At 37.0% G+C, this 16358-nt stretch overlaps 3 protein-coding genes across 4 annotated transcripts; 2 read left to right on the top strand and 1 right to left on the bottom strand.

Annotated features, from left to right (window-relative positions):
• Positions 1 to 236: 236 nt before the first annotated feature.
• Positions 237 to 6303, top strand: LOC110765774 (Glycine cleavage T-protein family). The gene is made up of 12 exons (XM_021969004.2): positions 237 to 501; positions 618 to 719; positions 1344 to 1377; positions 2597 to 2670; positions 2803 to 2868; positions 2981 to 3045; positions 3679 to 3766; positions 3882 to 3947; positions 4079 to 4244; positions 4996 to 5079; positions 5155 to 5282; positions 5685 to 6303. Exons 1-12 carry the CDS (start codon positions 289 to 291, stop codon positions 5868 to 5870), a joined length of 1272 nt encoding a protein of 423 aa, XP_021824696.1. The 5' UTR covers positions 237 to 288; the 3' UTR covers positions 5871 to 6303.
• Positions 6304 to 6685: 382 nt separating this feature from the next.
• LOC110765773 (HSP40/DnaJ peptide-binding protein) lies at positions 6686 to 8554 on the bottom strand. Its single transcript, XM_021969003.2, has 3 exons — positions 8393 to 8554; positions 7312 to 8012; positions 6686 to 7198 (listed from the first exon to the last, which is right to left on the bottom strand). Exons 1-3 carry the CDS (start codon positions 8552 to 8554, stop codon positions 6745 to 6747), a joined length of 1317 nt encoding a protein of 438 aa, XP_021824695.1. The 3' UTR covers positions 6686 to 6744.
• A 1199-nt stretch (positions 8555 to 9753) lies between these two features.
• LOC110765759 (Protein kinase superfamily protein) lies at positions 9754 to 13023 on the top strand. 2 transcript variants are annotated; one of them, XM_021968985.2, is made up of 2 exons: positions 9754 to 12036; positions 12727 to 13023. In XM_021968985.2, exons 1-2 carry the CDS (start codon positions 10058 to 10060, stop codon positions 12746 to 12748), a joined length of 2001 nt encoding a protein of 666 aa, XP_021824677.1. In that variant the 5' UTR covers positions 9754 to 10057; the 3' UTR covers positions 12749 to 13023. The 2 variants fall into 2 exon arrangements, with proteins under 2 accessions (XP_021824677.1, XP_088103272.1); XM_088247146.1 differs by having other exon boundaries at positions 9755 to 12138.
• Positions 13024 to 16358: the final 3335 nt, after the last annotated feature.

Here is a 16358-nt window from a genome sequence, read left to right as displayed (position 1 = left end):
TTTCATCCAAAATACCCCTCTCCGTAAGAGAAATTTGGACGTGCCCTTAATTGCAATGAAATGCCAAAATTGAAAACCACAGTACAGGGACTAAAGTGGAAATTTCGTCAAATTACAAGGACGAAAAGTGACTTTTAACTCTCGGTAGTAAAAAAGGAAAGTTCATTATCATTTAAAATAATTAATAAATAAATAAAATATTGTAAAGTAATTGGATTAGGAACATCCATCCAAACATATATTTGGTAGAGACAGACAAGGCTGTCCAGACTCAAAAGACTCCAAGAAATGGCTTCAATTACAGGTGATCTTCAGCTTCTCAATCCATGGCGTTCCTTCTTTAATCTCGACCAGAACGGTGCGTTTCCCTGGACTCAGACCAAGACGAAGGAACATAAGCAGAAGCATAAGTTCACACTCTCTTCCAAAACGACTAGGAAAGGTGTCGTTTTGGCCTTGCCTTTCGACCTCTCCCCTCCTCCCATCGACCACGACCTCCTGGTAAGTGCCTCCCTCCGTTTCCTCTGTTTGTTTTCTCGAGAATTAGAAAAAGAAACTGAAGCAAGCACAACAAGAATGTTCAATATTTCATGACAAAATGAACGTACTGTTAGCAGGACATTGTGGCAACTGAAGGGGCAAAGGTTTCCGATGATGGGATTGTCGAAACTTTCGATAACGATGACCAATCTTTTGATGCAGCCGATAATGGTGTTGTGGTGCGTATTCATTACATTATGTCAGTTTTTGCATAGTTTGTGAATTGAATGCTTGTGTATTGTAAGCTTTAGAACTTGAGAATTCAATATAAAATGTTAGATTGCACGATTTGTAAGGTTGAAAATGGTTTAATGATATCCTTGACAAGATGCATTTTTCGTCCTTGGCGAAATTTTTGTTTTTTGTTTTTCAAATGGGTGTCTTGAGAAAAGTGATGTAAAGTTGCTGTTTTAGTTGAATCAAGGTTTGAATTCTCTGGGTTCACTCTCAGCACTGCTGGATATAGATTTAATCACTTGCCACCATGTAAACAGGCGGTGCTGATTGAACCTAAAGACCTATCACTGGGAATGGATCGTCATAAGATTGATTCATACTTGTGTTGTGTGCATCTTACTTTTGGCGCTGCATGCTAGTTCCTTTATGACATTGATTGAAGACGTGTTCTGATCTTATGTCAATACTTAAATACAGCGTCAATTCTTTGAATGGGGGTTTAGGTGGCATCACTTTCTTTTGTGCACTTTTAGCAACTGAATAATTGTTGTTTTCATATTTATTGAGTGTGCAGCCATTAATTTTGTGACCTCATCTAATTATTCTGAATCCATGTAATGCCTCAGGTAGCGGACCTTTCACATTTTGGACGGATAAGAGGTATATTATCTTTTCCTTTACTTTTCATAAATATATATATCAACTTATGTTGCATATTGGTATTATTGTCCAATAAGGATTAGTATTGCTTACCTCAGAGACTAGCCCGATGTCCTTTATATAGAGATATGAGATTCTATTTCCCAATACATTCCCGTAAAGAACTGAGAGGAACAATCAAAGTGGACCAGTAGTCCAAAATAAATAAACTTCAAACTATATGATGTAAATCAGTCTTAGCAAAAGAACAGTAAAAAATGCACCTACCCAAACAAAACAGCACAAGCAGGCAACTACAGTCAAGAAAACCTCAGAAAGAAAGGACAATCACAGAAAGCAGAAGAAACTATTGACATGTATTGGAATATTATAGAAATAGCAATTTTTTATTAGTAGAATTTTATATAGTTGACTTTGTTTACTTTTATTAGGTTGGTTGTTTCTCTTACTTTGTATATCATTGTAACACTTTAAATACGTCTTAGATGGAGAAGAATAGATATTCAAAATTTCTTATCAAAAAAATAGATATTCAAAATTATTTCCCCATATGTTTGACAGAAACCGGCACCCAAAGTGAAGCCCAAAATGTAGCTTATCCCATAGATATTATAATGAATAACTCGTAAATATCCCATAGATAAATATGGAAACCTGCGCATAAATATCCCGCACCATATTTGGCCCCAAGTGGAAATTGCTCTAGTAAGGGGAAACTTATGCTGAATGTCGTATGTGGAATTCAAAACCATAACCGTGTTGAAGTGCTCGGTGAGGTCTAACGACCATCTAGAAGGTTAGCTCTCGTTTAGAGCTGTTGAGGGACCTTGGCCTTTCCTCTAAGACACTAGGTCGCTTGGCCTGATGGCCATGCAGCTTACCAGTCACCAAGTCAAGCTCGTGTAGCCAAGTTAAATGGAGTCAGCCTCTGTTTGTTTAACTTGGATATGCCCTGTGTGCATACAAGTAGCGGTACTAAAGAGATGTATCTTTCTCTCACATTAATATTATTTGTACTAAGTTAATCATGTTGTCATCCTTTTGTATGGAGTTCATAATCTTTTGCTAATTGTTCGAGAATTAGAGTTGTCATGTATTTATTGTTTACTTGTTTGAGGTAATGCAATCAAATTTATGTCAAGTCTGTAGTATTTGGCTTTGGTGGATGCTTTAATGTGTTTTTCCCTTGTACATATGAATATGTGGCTTCATCACGAAGTTAGTGGAGAAGACCGTATCCAATTTCTTCACAACCAAACCACTGCCAATTTTGAATGCCTTCATGAAGGACAGGTATTTTTGGTCGGATGTAATCAGAAGTTGGTTGCGTATGTGCGGTTGACGCAATTTCTTCTTTTGATTTAATTCTTATATGTATACAATCATACAGGCTTGAGTAATAGGATTTCTGATTGAAATCCGTAGGGATGTGACACCGTTTTTGTTACACCAACAGCTCGGACAATAGATATTGCACATGCGTGGATCATGGTAATCTTTCTTTTTCATAATTTTTGTATGTAAATTTCCCTGAAGTTTAATAGTCTTCATGTTTTTTTTTTCATCAACATATGTTATTTATATTTTATTTTTGTGTTCCCAGAAAAATGCAGTACTGTTAGTGGTCTCACCTGTGACTTCGAGAAGTATCTCTGAAATGCTGAATAAGTACGTGCATATTCTTTTTTAAGTTCTTAGTGTTGTTTTAAAAAGCTTTGAAAGATGGTATCGTCTTGTATACCACAGCACCACCTAAGCACTAATGTAATTGAAATTTGTCAAAAGAAGAAAAACAATAAGACAAACTTTGAGGAGAATTTACATTATCTTTCGCACTGTTACCAATGCTCCAGTCCTGTTATGCCCAGCTTGCAATTCTCTCTCTCTCTCTCTCTCTCTCTCTCCTGGTGTTCTTATATTTTGGTGAAGTGCTTCATACTCACTTTCAATGTCATTGAATTTTTACCAAGGCATGGAAATTTAAACAATCAGACTCAGATGAATATTTGGCATGACTGTGGGGCCAGGCAGTTCTTTAGAGAGTTTCTTACCTGTCCAATTCAGCATGGCTGCTGATAAAGATTTTGTTGACTTACATTTGGTGACAGTGGGAATTTTCTCAACTGCAATATTTTCTTTTTCTTTTTTTTTTTAGATTTGAATGATGTGGAGTTAAGGGTGGACATGACGATTTTCTAGGCTGGTACAAGTTAGGGGAGAGCTGGAGGATGTTCAATTGATAAACTTTTATTGGGAATAAGTTCCATAGTGAATCTTATCACTGGGCCATTTTTTCAACAGGTACATATTCTTTAATGACAAGGTAGAGATTCAAGACATCACTAAGCAAACTTGCTTCTTTGTTTTGGTGGGACCTAAAAGCAACCAAGTAAGATTTTTTAAATTTTTTTGTACATGTGGCAAGCATTATTTTGGTCTTTGACCTTGCTTTTTCCTAAGCTGAAGCTTGATGATGTTAATTGTTTATCATGAAATGAGAACAGATAATGGAAGAGTTAAACCTAGGTGATCTTGTTGGACAACCATATGGCACACATCAGCATTTTAGTGTAAGCATCAATAATGTATATGAGTGTGTTGTACTTATTGATTTCATCTTCTTTAAGAATAACTGTTGGAGAGATGAAATTTAAAGTATTATTTTCAAAGGAGATTAATAAGACATCCTATTACTTTGCAGGTTAACGGGATGCCTATAACTGTGGGTGTGGGTAATGTCATTTCTGAAAAGGGTTTTTCACTTTTGATGTCACCAGCTGCTGCTGGATCAGTCTGGAAAACTATTCTGTCACAGGGTGCAATTCCAATGGGCTCTAATGCATGGGAAAAACTAAGAATTTTCCAAGGTAAGAATTTTTTATCTAGATGCTGGCACTTTTCCCCCATTTTTGAATGAAAAATGGTTGGCTACTTACCCGTAAGGAAGAACTTCTCCCTCACCCCTGAGTGACCAATTCATGGAAATAAATGGTGAAAGTAATGTGGCTCACCCGTTTCACAACATTAAATCATCATAATTAACAACTTTAATGTGATTGAACCCACTACATTCACCAACTCATACAAAGTTATTGGTGGTACCTTAACTGTAGGGAGAAAGTGCTTCCTCACCAAGGAGCTATAATCCTGTACATGTTTAATTTCGTCAATGCTTTGACTGATGCATTATGATATGTTTGCTATTACCTATTTTATATTCTTAACTGCCAATTTAGTTTTCTTTGACAATTTAATGTAGAAAGTTTTTTAAAAGTTGCATTTCAGTGGAAAAACTTTTTTGTTTGCTTGTTTGCTATTGAAAATAATTAAAACTTGAAATTTGATGAGTTCTCGTCTGTAATTTCCATAAACAGGCTCGCAGTGGACATGCTTCATATGTTTTTAGGTGTTAAAACAGAAAGACATATTCCTTTTTTTTCATTTTTTCCCCTCGTGCACTAACAACAAATAAAGCATTATTATGGAATGGAACAACTAATTAAATATAGAAGCATGTAACCAAATGTTTCTTGACAATAATAGTAGTGTGTTTTAGTCTTTTAAGTTCAGTTTTCTGTGATTTCTCTCGTGATCATCAGCCCAGATTACTTTTTGCAGGAAGGCCAGCTCCTCAGAAGGAGCTTACTAATGAATATAATGTCCTGGAGGCTGGTCTCTGGAATTCAATCTCTTTAAACAAAGGTATCATACTCCTTACTCTTTAATGCATCTTAAAGAAAATGAGAAAATAGCTGGTCTAATTCTGTCTTTTTGCAGGGTGCTACAAGGGACAAGAGACTATAGCTAGACTCATAACGTATGACGGAGTTAAGCAAAGACTTTGGGCAATTCGTCTATCAGCCCCGGCAGAAGTTGGCAGCCTCATTACAATTGATGGGAAAAAGGTAGTAGTTGTTTCACTCTCCAATATACTGTTACAATGTGAAAAAGTCTAGAAAAAAAGAAGGAAAGAAAAGGAAAATGGGTAAAATTCCTGCTCAAATTACCTCAGTTAGGTTGCTAGGTGGAGGTGGAAACATAAAATGAGTTCAAATTTTGCATGTCAAATATTTTTCTTATCATTATCTTTTTAATAGGGAAGAAAGCAAAACCTCCATTCAACTTCCTGAATAAATTGGCTGCGGAATTTAACACGAAGTCACCTTCAAAACTTTAAATAGATAATGCTTAAGAATTTTTTTTCCTTCCCTGGAAATTGTCACCAGTATTTTATGTCAGTGGTCGAGTATAGAAAATAAAAGGCTAGATGCAAGGCTGTGTCATGACAGCTTGTGAAATTTTCACAGGTTGGGAAGCTCACAAGTTGCACATCGGGAAGAAAGGAAAATGGGTATTTTGGTTTAGGCTACATCAAGAGGCAAACTGTTTCAGAGGGAGACACTGTAATTGTTGGAGATGCTGTTCCTGGAACAGTGGTTGAAGTGCCTTTTCTTGCTGGGCAACGCTCACCGACAAGGAGCTCAAGTTCTTGAGGTGCATTCATCCTTTAGACCATGAATCTCAAATCCAATTTATATTTGGGCTTGATTTTAATTGTTCTCTACCAATCCAAGACACAGAGGTGTTGTAACATTAGGGAAGTAAAATTGTTATGAAGCTATTCATGAAATAACGTCAAATTATATTTTCGTGTTGTTTTGTGCGAAAGAGGGGCTTACTTTTATGTTGATTGGCTAGAGTCCAGGCTTCCAGTGCTGTGGCACACTAATCTAGGCTGGTTTTATGTTGTTGAGCTCTCAACTTCATCTTCATCCTTGGTGCCAGATTTATAAAAATGTGAAGTTGTCACTCTTGTTAGCCATCTGAAACCCCAGTTATATAGCTACCATGTGTAAAGCTAAATTTTTAATTATGCTGACTTGACATGATATTCCAAGTATATTTCAATTATAAAAGAATTCTCTATATTTTCTTTTGTTGATAGCATTTTGGGTGTCTGCCTTTCAGTATTTAGAGCATATATTGGAAAGGTAAGTGGGAACCCTAAATTGATGTAGTCATGGACAAGGGCACAACATCAGCATAGAAAACATAAGCAATGGATTAGAACTGTTTTTTGGAATTCAGAAAAAAAAACTTCTGAGGAAAGATTGCTATATTTGACACAAAATACATTACAAATGCTATCTCTACTGCAAAATTCTCAGTGGAATTCTACTTGTTAAGGGTACTTTGTTCCTTGTGTACTCATATTGTATAGGTAACTCTGCAGAGCTATGTACATGTGAGTAGATGCAATTCAATTCAAAATTTTGACTACTGTGAGTTTCTTTTTTTCCCCATAGAGAAGATCAAAAGAGAACAATTCTAAATGGTTCCTCATAAGTGATGGGGAGATTTGAATTGTTAATCATAAGAACAATCTTGTAGAATGTTGACAGCTTCTGCACGTTCTTCATCACTCAAAGTTGTCGGAAAGTTTATTAGACACGTGATCCGGAGGTCGCCTCTCCTAGTTGGTTCCTTAAGCAATGGCATGCCTTGTCCTTGGATGACCTTTTCGTAGCCATGATATATGATGTCATCGAATGAGAGTTTCATTTTGTCACCTCCTAACAGAGGAACTGGAAATGAGCAGCCTCCCAGTGCATCCACCAGAGGAATCTCAACGGCGATTTCCAAGTCATCGCGGCCTGATCTTTTGTACAAGGGATGCCGCTTTTCATCTATCAAGAAGACTATATCAGCAGGGAGGTACCCTGGTTTCTCATCTCCTTTTCCTTGGAATGTAATCTTCGTACCTTTCCTCCATCCAGGCTGCACGTTTATTTGCAGTACTTCCTCTTCTTGGACAATAATCCTGTTTCATAACAATCACACACATCAGTATAATTAATCACCTCACAAATAGTCGCACAAATACATTAAGCGTCTCTTTACATGAGATAAGGTGAAGTAATGAAAGTAACAAACCCGGCATCGTTAATGACATCTCTTGTAAGCTTGATCTTCTTTACACATCCATGGCACAACTGCTCAAGTGTGAATCCAAGCCTCTTCTCAACCGGAGGAGCTTTCTTTCGTGCAGTTGTCCGAGAGAACACGATAGGGGTTGGACTCCTCTTGCTAATACTTCTTGACAGAGGTGTGGAAGGTTTGTCCGGTTGATCAGATGTGCCTGATGTTCTACTGGCTAGTGGTGATAGAGTCCGTGATGGTGAGGCGGGCGCTGGAGAGGCAGGTGCTGACACTGAAGAGGCTGCGGGTGATGGAGAGGGTATTTCAGTCTCAGATGGGCGTCTATGGCTCATATTTCTTGATAGAGAGGCATGAAATTCAGTCTCTGAGGTGCTCCTTCGGCTCATATTTCTTGATAATGAGGCAGAGGTTTTAGTCTCTGACGATTGTCTTCGACTCATATTTCTTGATATTGAGGCAGAGGTTTCGGTCTCTGACGATTGCCTTAGACTCGTATCTCTCAATAACGTCGTCGGCGTCGGCGTGGTGCTCCGGCTTGCACTTCTTGAGAAGGTCCTCGGGGTGGGTGTTTTACATCTTCTACTCCCAATCCTTGAAAGACTTCGACGTGAGAAGAAGCTATCATCAATACTTCGTTGATGACCAAAACTGCCTATTGGTGTTGTTGGGTAACTAATTGTAAAATTTTCTTCCTCCTGCATCTCAGATCATGATCATTATGCAAATTAAGCATAGAATGAGATTAAAAGCAAGCTATAAACTTTTCAAGATCATGATCGATGCAAATTGATATAAACATCATTAAAGATTATAGCATCAAATTTATATATAGGTTTATTAATATTGGGTCAGAAATTTGACCCAATATTTTCTAGATAAAAATTGTCACAAATGCATATAATGCATGTTACCAATTCAACAACGGAGATTTGCATGCCTACATCATGTTAATTGTATGACTTTTTGATGGATTTAAGCACATGCAGGTGTTTGGCAAATGCATATGATCGAGGATTTTTTTTGTTTTGTTTTGTTTTGTTTTAAAAAAAAGAGAGAACATATGAATTTATGTTACCTTGGTGGTTTCATGATTGTCTGTAAACTTGGATTCTCCATTCTTGTGATGGTGGTTGGGGGACAATTTCATAACAAAGGATTTGTATCCTTTGCAAATATTGGATATTCCGAGCATGCTGTAGAGATCCGACGTCGATGCTGAACGTGGAGGATCCCCCATAAAAGAGAGGGGGCAGGGAGGAGGTCGATATCAGAAGAGAATGGCTGGGGATTCAAAGATGAAGAAGCGTTTCTTTAGGAGCGTTTATGAGGCGAAGTGTTTGTTTTTTTGGTGAGATGAGGAAAAAGTGTTTGTTATTGTGACATGGATGAGTATAGGTCGGGTCATTCTTTTAATTAGTTAGTTTATTTAATTTTACTCCCATAGCTTCTATTTTTAGGTTCATTCCAAGCTAAACTAACTGCTTTTTGTACTTCATTCCGATTGAGTCCATATGCAATTCTAAGCACGTTAAGACATTGTTTATGAATGCATGCATGCGCTTCAAATTAAACTTACTTTTTGTAATCATGAGTTGAAACAAGTTTATGTCACAGAGCTTCAAAAAATCATTTCCTCTTCGTTAGTTTGATTCAACTCTTCATTGCTTGAACTTTACTCGAGTATGTTTATATAAAATAGATGTTTTAGTTCATCTTCCTAATTCCTTAAATAGATAAAAAAAAAAAACCTAATTAACGTATGTTTAACTAGAAATGCGAAAGTAAGACAACCAAGGTGGGTCATGTTTGGGAAAGAAAAACAATAACTTGGGATTAAGATGATGAACTAATACATCTATTTGATATAAAATATAATATGCCTGTGCTTAGCCGGCAATCTTTTCTCCTTTTTTGTTTTGTTTTATTTTGTTTTTTTAAATAATCAGCAGACTTTTACACACTATCCACAGCCAGCCAACCCCAGCCTGCCCACGCGCATGTATTGTTTCCATTCCACCATCACCATTACGTTCTATAAATTATCAGCAAAAATATATAAAAAAATCCCATATTAATGTAATTATTTATACAATGAATAAATTGATAAACTTGCCTGATCAAATTTAAAAAAAGGTTTTTTTTTTTTTTTTCAATCTAAGTACGTGGAATAACATTAATATATGTGTACTCACAAATGTATCTGCAAATATATTAATATTTTGCGAATGCTGATACTAGAATAATTAAAAAGATATCGCTTGTATAAAAAAAATTAAAAAAAACATTTAGTCTACCACGCATGTTTAACGAAGAAAAAACATACATCAGAATCTAATCTCTTAAAAAACACATTTAATTAAACATCAAAATCATACATTTCTATAATAAATAGCGCGTTTGGGCCAGGGCCACGCTCCTTTTCGTAGTTAGTTAGTTACTGTGACACCAACCCAGCAGCCAGAAATGAGGAAGAGGGAGGTTTGTTTGACCAAAAGCTCCAATCCTCCGAAGCTCATCTCTGTAAGCGAGGAAGAGTGAAAGACCAACACAACTCATCCCTTCTCTCTCTCTCTCTCTCTCTCTCTCTCTCTCTCTCTCTCTCTCCAGATAGTTAGTGTAGTTTCTCTCAAAATCACAACCCAACTACAGCTTATCCAAATTCAAGCACAACCCACAATCTTCTTCCCTAGATAGAGAGTGTGAGAGAACTAGTTAGAAAAATTAGAATAGAAGAGAAGAGATGGAACTAATTGGGTTTTGGGTGCTTCTCTCTCTACTTTCTCTCTCTACCCTGTCTCCAAGAACAACAGCAGCATCAGCCCCCACAACCAACACCACAACAACATGCCCCATGGATCTCAGCTATGTCCAAAGAATCCCCTTCAACTCCTCATCATGCAAAAACTTCCAGCCCCCTCCCAAAACCCCCCAAACGGACCTCTACAAGATCCCATGTTGCCAAACCCTCTTGTCCCTCTTTGGAGTTGCCCTTGCCCAACACCTCAAAGAGACATCCCTCTTTCAGCTTCCCAACTTGCCCACCTCCAATTCTTGCCTCCAAAACTACCAATCCAAGCTCACCTCCCTCTCCCTCCCTCCCAATCTTGTCTCTTATTGCTTTGACCCTTTGCAGTTTGTCATCACTCCCAATATCTGTGCCAAAATCGAGTCTTCCCAAGATTGGGTCTCCAAGCTTGGCCGGAATACTTCTCTTGACTCTGCTTGCAGGCCAGACCTCACTGATCTCTCCTCCTGCGGCGCTTGCGTGGAAGCCGGCTTTGCCATTCAGAAGATGCTGACTTCTCTTGATGGTAACACTTCTCACTCTACAGATTGTTGGTATTTTACAATTCTTTATGCTGCTGGTATTGTCAATGAGTTTGGGCCTGAAAGTAATGGTGTTGTGACCTGTATATTCGGTTTGTCACCGGATTCTAATGCGGGTTCATCGAAAAAGAGCAGTACTGCTCTTGTTTTCGGCCTAACTGGTGCCGGGGTTGCAGTGTTTGTCATGTCTAGTTTGTTGGGGTTGTATTTTTGGTATGATAGAAGGTGGAGGAACAAAAGGGTTGAAGGGTCCCATATGGATTCTGGTTTTGATTTAGATGAACGAGAGTCCAGGATTAGAGTGAGACCCAACACCGGTTCGATTTGGTTTAAAATTCAGGACCTTGAGAAGGCAACTAATAACTTTTCGCAGAAGAATTTTATCGGTCGAGGTGGATTTGGTCTTGTTTACAAGGGTGTTTTACAGGATGGGACTACGGTAGCTGTTAAGAAAGTCATAGAATCTGATTTTCAAGGAGATGCTGAATTTTGCAATGAGGTTGAGATTATTAGCAATTTGAAGCACCGAAATCTTGTGCCGCTTAGAGGGTGTTGCGTGGTTGAGGGTGAAGACAATTATGAGGAGAGAGGAAGTCATAGGTACCTTGTCTATGATTACATGCCGAATGGGAATCTAGATGACCATCTATTTATTTCTCTGTCTAATAATCAGAGTGGAATTGAAAGGAGACCCTTGACTTGGCCTCAAAGAAAGAGCATTATATTGGATGTTGCCAAGGGGTTAGCTTATTTGCATTATGGAGTGAAGCCTGCAATATATCATAGAGATATTAAGGCTACAAACATACTACTAGATGCGGATATGAAAGCAAGAGTGGCAGATTTTGGGCTTGCAAAACAGAGCATGGAAGGCCAGTCTCATCTCACTACTAGAGTGGCAGGAACTCATGGATACTTAGCCCCGGAATATGCTCTTTATGGACAGCTGACTGAGAAGAGCGATGTTTATAGCTTTGGTGTGGTTGTTTTGGAGATTATGTGTGGTAGAAAAGCACTTGATTTGTCTTCCTTGGGATCACCACGCGCATTTTTGATCACTGATTGGGCTTGGTCATTAGTGAAATCTGGAAAAGTTGAACAGGCTTTAGACTTTTCATTGCTGAAAGATGGTGATAATGTGAATTCAAATCCAAAGAGCATAATGGAGAGATTTTTGCTGGTTGGCATTTTGTGTGCTCATGTAATGGTGGCTTTGCGGCCTACCATTTTGGATGCACTGAAAATGTTGGAAGGAGATATTGAAGTGCCACCAATTCCAGATAGGCCAATGCCTCTTGGTCACCCTTCATGTTATGGCAACGGCAACGGTAATACTTTCAGCATATCACCAGCTTTGAGCGGGCCAAAATTACGTAGTGGAGACATGCTCAGGTAATCAAGAAAACTTTTAATTTGATAGTTTCTACATTGCCTTGGAGGAAGCAAAGAGTGAAGATTAATGTTCATGGAAGACCCTCCGTGAATTGACTCAAGGTATGTAGTTGAGAATGCTGTAAATAGTACACATAAGAACTCATAGACCAATGAAAGGTCATATTACGACCTAAAAAATCCGAGGTCAGGAATTAAACCAGATAGTGTGGGATAGGTTTTGATTTTGTTTTATAAAGCCGTAACTTCTTGTGGTTTTGTTTTGTTTACCAAATATGGTTTGACTTTACATCATATATAGCGCAAAGAAGATGTAGATAATTATGTAAGAAATTCAGTAATTATTTGAATTGAACCAGCTACTCCAGAATAACAGATTGACTAAATAATTTGGATTTGGACAATCATCTTGGTACCGATAAAAGATTCCTATTTCGTCTACTTCCATAGTTCCAGTAATCAACTGTCTACTGGGAAGTTTTCTGTTGAAATGAATCTAATGAGAAATCCAACTTGATTCTAGCTGTACTTTCAGGCGTTGAAATGTAAAGATCTTGGGATTGTCTTTTTCTGCTTTTTTTTTCTTGCTTTACCAAGCTGCAATGCATGATAGGTTGTTCATTATTATGTTGAATTAGAGAACTGTTTATCACTTAATTGAAGTGGCATCATTGATATCGCATACAACAGGTTCATCAAAGACGGAGAGTGAAGCACTTCATGGGGTTTGAGTACTTGGAGGAGTCCAATTTTTCTAACCCTTTTAGTTCAACAACATAGGTTTAGTTGGAATTCTGATTGATATTGTATAGTAATGTAAATATCTATAAGCTTTGTAACTGTTGGAAATAGCAAACCGAAAAAGGGTTTGCCATCGCTTGCAAGTTTGTTTTCATCAATTAAGTTTTTTCTCGTGTATGTCATTTGTAACAGTTTTTGTGTAATTGAGTTTCAAGAAATATATTCATGCAGAAACTTTTTCATCCATTCATTAGAGTTCTTCCTTTCAGAGACTGAAGTCTTTATGCTCTCTTTGAGAAACCCTTTGAAAATTGCTTAGCAAAGCAACAAAGTGGTATCAAATCTTTGGTCCTGCTAGTAGCTCTGTCCATGTTTTTGTCATACCTCTAGTGCTGAAGAATCTAAAAAAATCTCATATCGGAACCTTGACATAATAAAATACAATATATATTGAGTGATTCCATTACTAATAATAATACAAGGCATTTTGTGATAAAACATCCTGCTGGTCCGTCTCGCGTGAGCAAGATCAGCACCGTCTCGTGTGAGCAAGATCAGCACCAGACCCGCATCACATGTGCTTGCAAGACAGAGTGTATATGAATTGATGAAAACAAAACGTTTCAGTTACATTTTCTAACCTTGTAGTTTGTGACGTTTAACAGTAGTCTCTCATCTTTTGAAAATTGACAAAAACAACCTTAAAGTGATAAATTTTTTATTTAACCAATAGCTTCTTTATTCACGAAACTATCAAGTCAATTGCAATTTTTTGTGAGCCGCTAGGTGGCTAATTTTTTGCTTATATGAATTGATGGCATGTTGGTTATTTTTCATCTCTCTATACTGACAAGGTTAAGGGTCCGTTTGATAATCATTTTGGGGCCCGTTTGATAATCATTTTAGGGTCCAGTTGATAACCATTTCAATTTTACTTTTGTGGAAAGGCTATAATGAGAAGTTTTGAGTTTTCATTTTTTGTGCTAAAGTATAGAGGAAAATGAAAGTGAGAATGGGAGTGAGGATGATAGGAGAATATGGGAGCGAGGAGTAACAAAAGTGAAAACAAAAACTTGAAAGAGAAAACAATTTCAAATAGATTTCAGTTTTTAGTTTTATTTTCACTTTTGTTACTCATCCGTCCCATCCTCCCCTGTCAATCTCATCTCCACTCTTATTCTCACTTCCATTCTCCCTCTTTTTCCTCTATACTCTAGCACAAAAAATGAAAAATGAAAACTAAAAACTAAAATTGAAATAGTTATCAAACATGCGCTTAGTTTTCAGTTTTTGATTTTCAATTTTTAGTGGGTACAGAAAACTTGTTTGGTTACTAATTTTAGTTTTCAAATACCACATTAGGATATTTATACAGTATAGCCGCTCGGCTATACTTTTGAAATATTCTATTTGCAGCGTATACCCGCGAGGCTATACTTTTGAAAATATTATATTTGTAGAGTATAGCCGGGCGGCTATACTTTTGAAATTTTCTATTCAGAAGGTATAGCTGTACGTTTGAAAATTCTATTTAGAAAGTACAGCCGCGCGGCTATAAAGTTGAAATTTCTATTTATAGAGTGTAGTGTAGTCGCTCGGCTATACTATTGAAATACTCTATTTGTAGAGTATAGCTGTGCGGGTGTACTTTTGAAATATTCTATGCTTTAAAGATTTTTTCGCATTGCACCAACAATAAAAATATGAATTTATATTTGTCGGATCTGACCTCTCCCGACAAAATTTCTTCGGAAGAGGTTTCTTTTAAAAAGAAATAATATACTTAGTATCTATAGGTCAATATATTTTTTTTTTAAAAACTTTCTTTTTATTAATTAAATCATATCTTGACCTTATTTAGGATTCCTAAGAACAATGATAACTGAATCCCCACGGAGAAACATCTTGCTGATGATAATCTATCCTTCCTTGTTAACGGATTGAGCCTTTTTCTTTTTTTTTTTGCCTTTTCCAGTCTTTAACATTAGTAGCCGACCTGCACAAGGTGTGTATCGAATGGGAGGTGGGAAACGTTGGAAGGAAAGTTTTCGCCGTAGACAATGCCTGATCAGGTTGTACATCCTTGTAACGAAGCGTACGCAGACTTGGATGGGTCATGCCCAGATGATTGGTGACAAATTGAAACTCTTTTTGACATATCATATAAAGTATCTGCCTGAGTTCAGATCGATGCGTGCTGGAGTATCTGCTTGAAATAATATATTTAAAGCGTATAGCCGAGCGGCTATACCCTCTAAATAATAAATTTCAAATGAGAAAATGCTAGATTCTTTATATGAGTAATAAGTAAAAAATCAAAAGGGGACAATAGAGATTGGGTAATAGCCTAATAGTAATGGATAATGCTTTAAACTACTCTTATATTCATAAAGGAAAATAGGAAAATTTTTTTTTTTTTAAAGGAGTACAGCCGGTCGGCTATACTATTTATTAAAATAAAATATAAAAAAAGAACCCGCCTAGCCCGCCTAGGCGGCCGATTTTTCTAAAACTTGAATGGCGTGTTATTTTTCAGATTTCTTTCTTCCTGGCGGGTTTGGCATCTCTGCAAATACTCAAAAATGGAGATCATCCCTCCTGTTGGTGATATGATATGAGATATGAATCATTCTTGGACAAATCAAAGCAGGACAGAGCCTCTTCTTCAGGGTTGGTGCTGGGAATGTCAGTGTTCATCAGCTCTAAGGTCATTGTTCATCAAATTTTTTCTATGGACTGTGAAAGTGGAATGATTGTGAAAGAGTGACGAAGTAGTCATGGCAGACGATGGGTGTGGGTAAGGGGTGGGGGGTTCGTCGATGAAGCAGGTGGTTTCTGGGGTTTTCTTCTTTATTTTTCTAATTTTTTTTTTTTAATCTCTCTAAATTTTTTTTAAGAGTAAAAATGAGTGTGAATCCAATTGAAATATTAAGCATCTTTATTCATAATTTTATCTTTTGGCAATATAAGTTTTTCTTAATTGAAAATAGATATCCCTCTGTAGTTACGAGAAGTGAATCCTGTAGACCAAAGAAATACTATTTAATTTTGAATCTGGTTATTTCTGCTAAATCCTTTGATTGGCTTTTCAATGCAATTAGTCGTATGGCATACAGTTCATATTCAAATTACATAGGTATTTTATACAAGTATATACATTTGGAATTATATGAACTTGTCTACAAAACAAATATTCGAAGCAGATTTTGGGATCCTTTTGGATAAACAAATATACAAACTGAAATTTGGTGCAACCTTAATGGAGACTTGAGAATAAACTTTGAGTTAAAACTGGTGGGACTAATGTGATATGATGATGAACCGAATGCGGCAGCCATTTGACAACCAAAACAAATAAGCTAAGGTTTTGTTAGACGCATCCATGGACCTTGTCTTTTGCTGATTTCACTTACTTTTTGCTTTGCTTTGCATGCCAAATTATTTGATATTTACATCTGATATGCAAGTTAATCACATGATGTATGCATTTTGCAGCTTCAGCAGTAGGACCTTTCTACAAAGGGATCCGTTTCATGGAATTTTCAGGACTCTTGATCTTTTATCTCCTCTGTTGGTTACGT

This window comes from Prunus avium, chromosome 1 (assembly GCF_965620075.1).
Source record: "Prunus avium chromosome 1, drPruAviu1.hap1.1, whole genome shotgun sequence".
In the NCBI taxonomy this organism is placed as follows: domain Eukaryota; kingdom Viridiplantae; phylum Streptophyta; class Magnoliopsida; order Rosales; family Rosaceae; genus Prunus; species Prunus avium.
This window is presented reverse-complemented; position numbering and strand designations above follow the sequence as displayed.

Coding starts and splice junctions, on each gene's coding strand:
- LOC110765759 (XM_021968985.2), top strand. CDS start 10,058: ATGGAACTAATTGGGTTTTGGGTGCTTCTCTCTCTACTTTCTCTCTCT. Junction 12,037..12,726: donor CGTAGTGGAGACATGCTCAG/GTAATCAAGAAA, acceptor CGCATACAACAG/GTTCATCAAAGACGGAGAGT.
- LOC110765774 (XM_021969004.2), top strand. CDS start 289: ATGGCTTCAATTACAGGTGATCTTCAGCTTCTCAATCCATGGCGTTCC. Junction 3,948..4,078: donor GCACACATCAGCATTTTAGT/GTAAGCATCAAT, acceptor ATTACTTTGCAG/GTTAACGGGATGCCTATAAC. Junction 4,245..4,995: donor AAAACTAAGAATTTTCCAAG/GTAAGAATTTTT, acceptor TACTTTTTGCAG/GAAGGCCAGCTCCTCAGAAG.
- LOC110765773 (XM_021969003.2), bottom strand. CDS start 8,554: ATGGGGGATCCTCCACGTTCAGCATCGACGTCGGATCTCTACAGCATG. Junction 8,013..8,392: donor ACAATCATGAAACCACCAAG/GTAACATAAATT, acceptor TCTGAGATGCAG/GAGGAAGAAAATTTTACAAT. Junction 7,199..7,311: donor GATGTCATTAACGATGCCGG/GTTTGTTACTTT, acceptor GTTATGAAACAG/GATTATTGTCCAAGAAGAGG.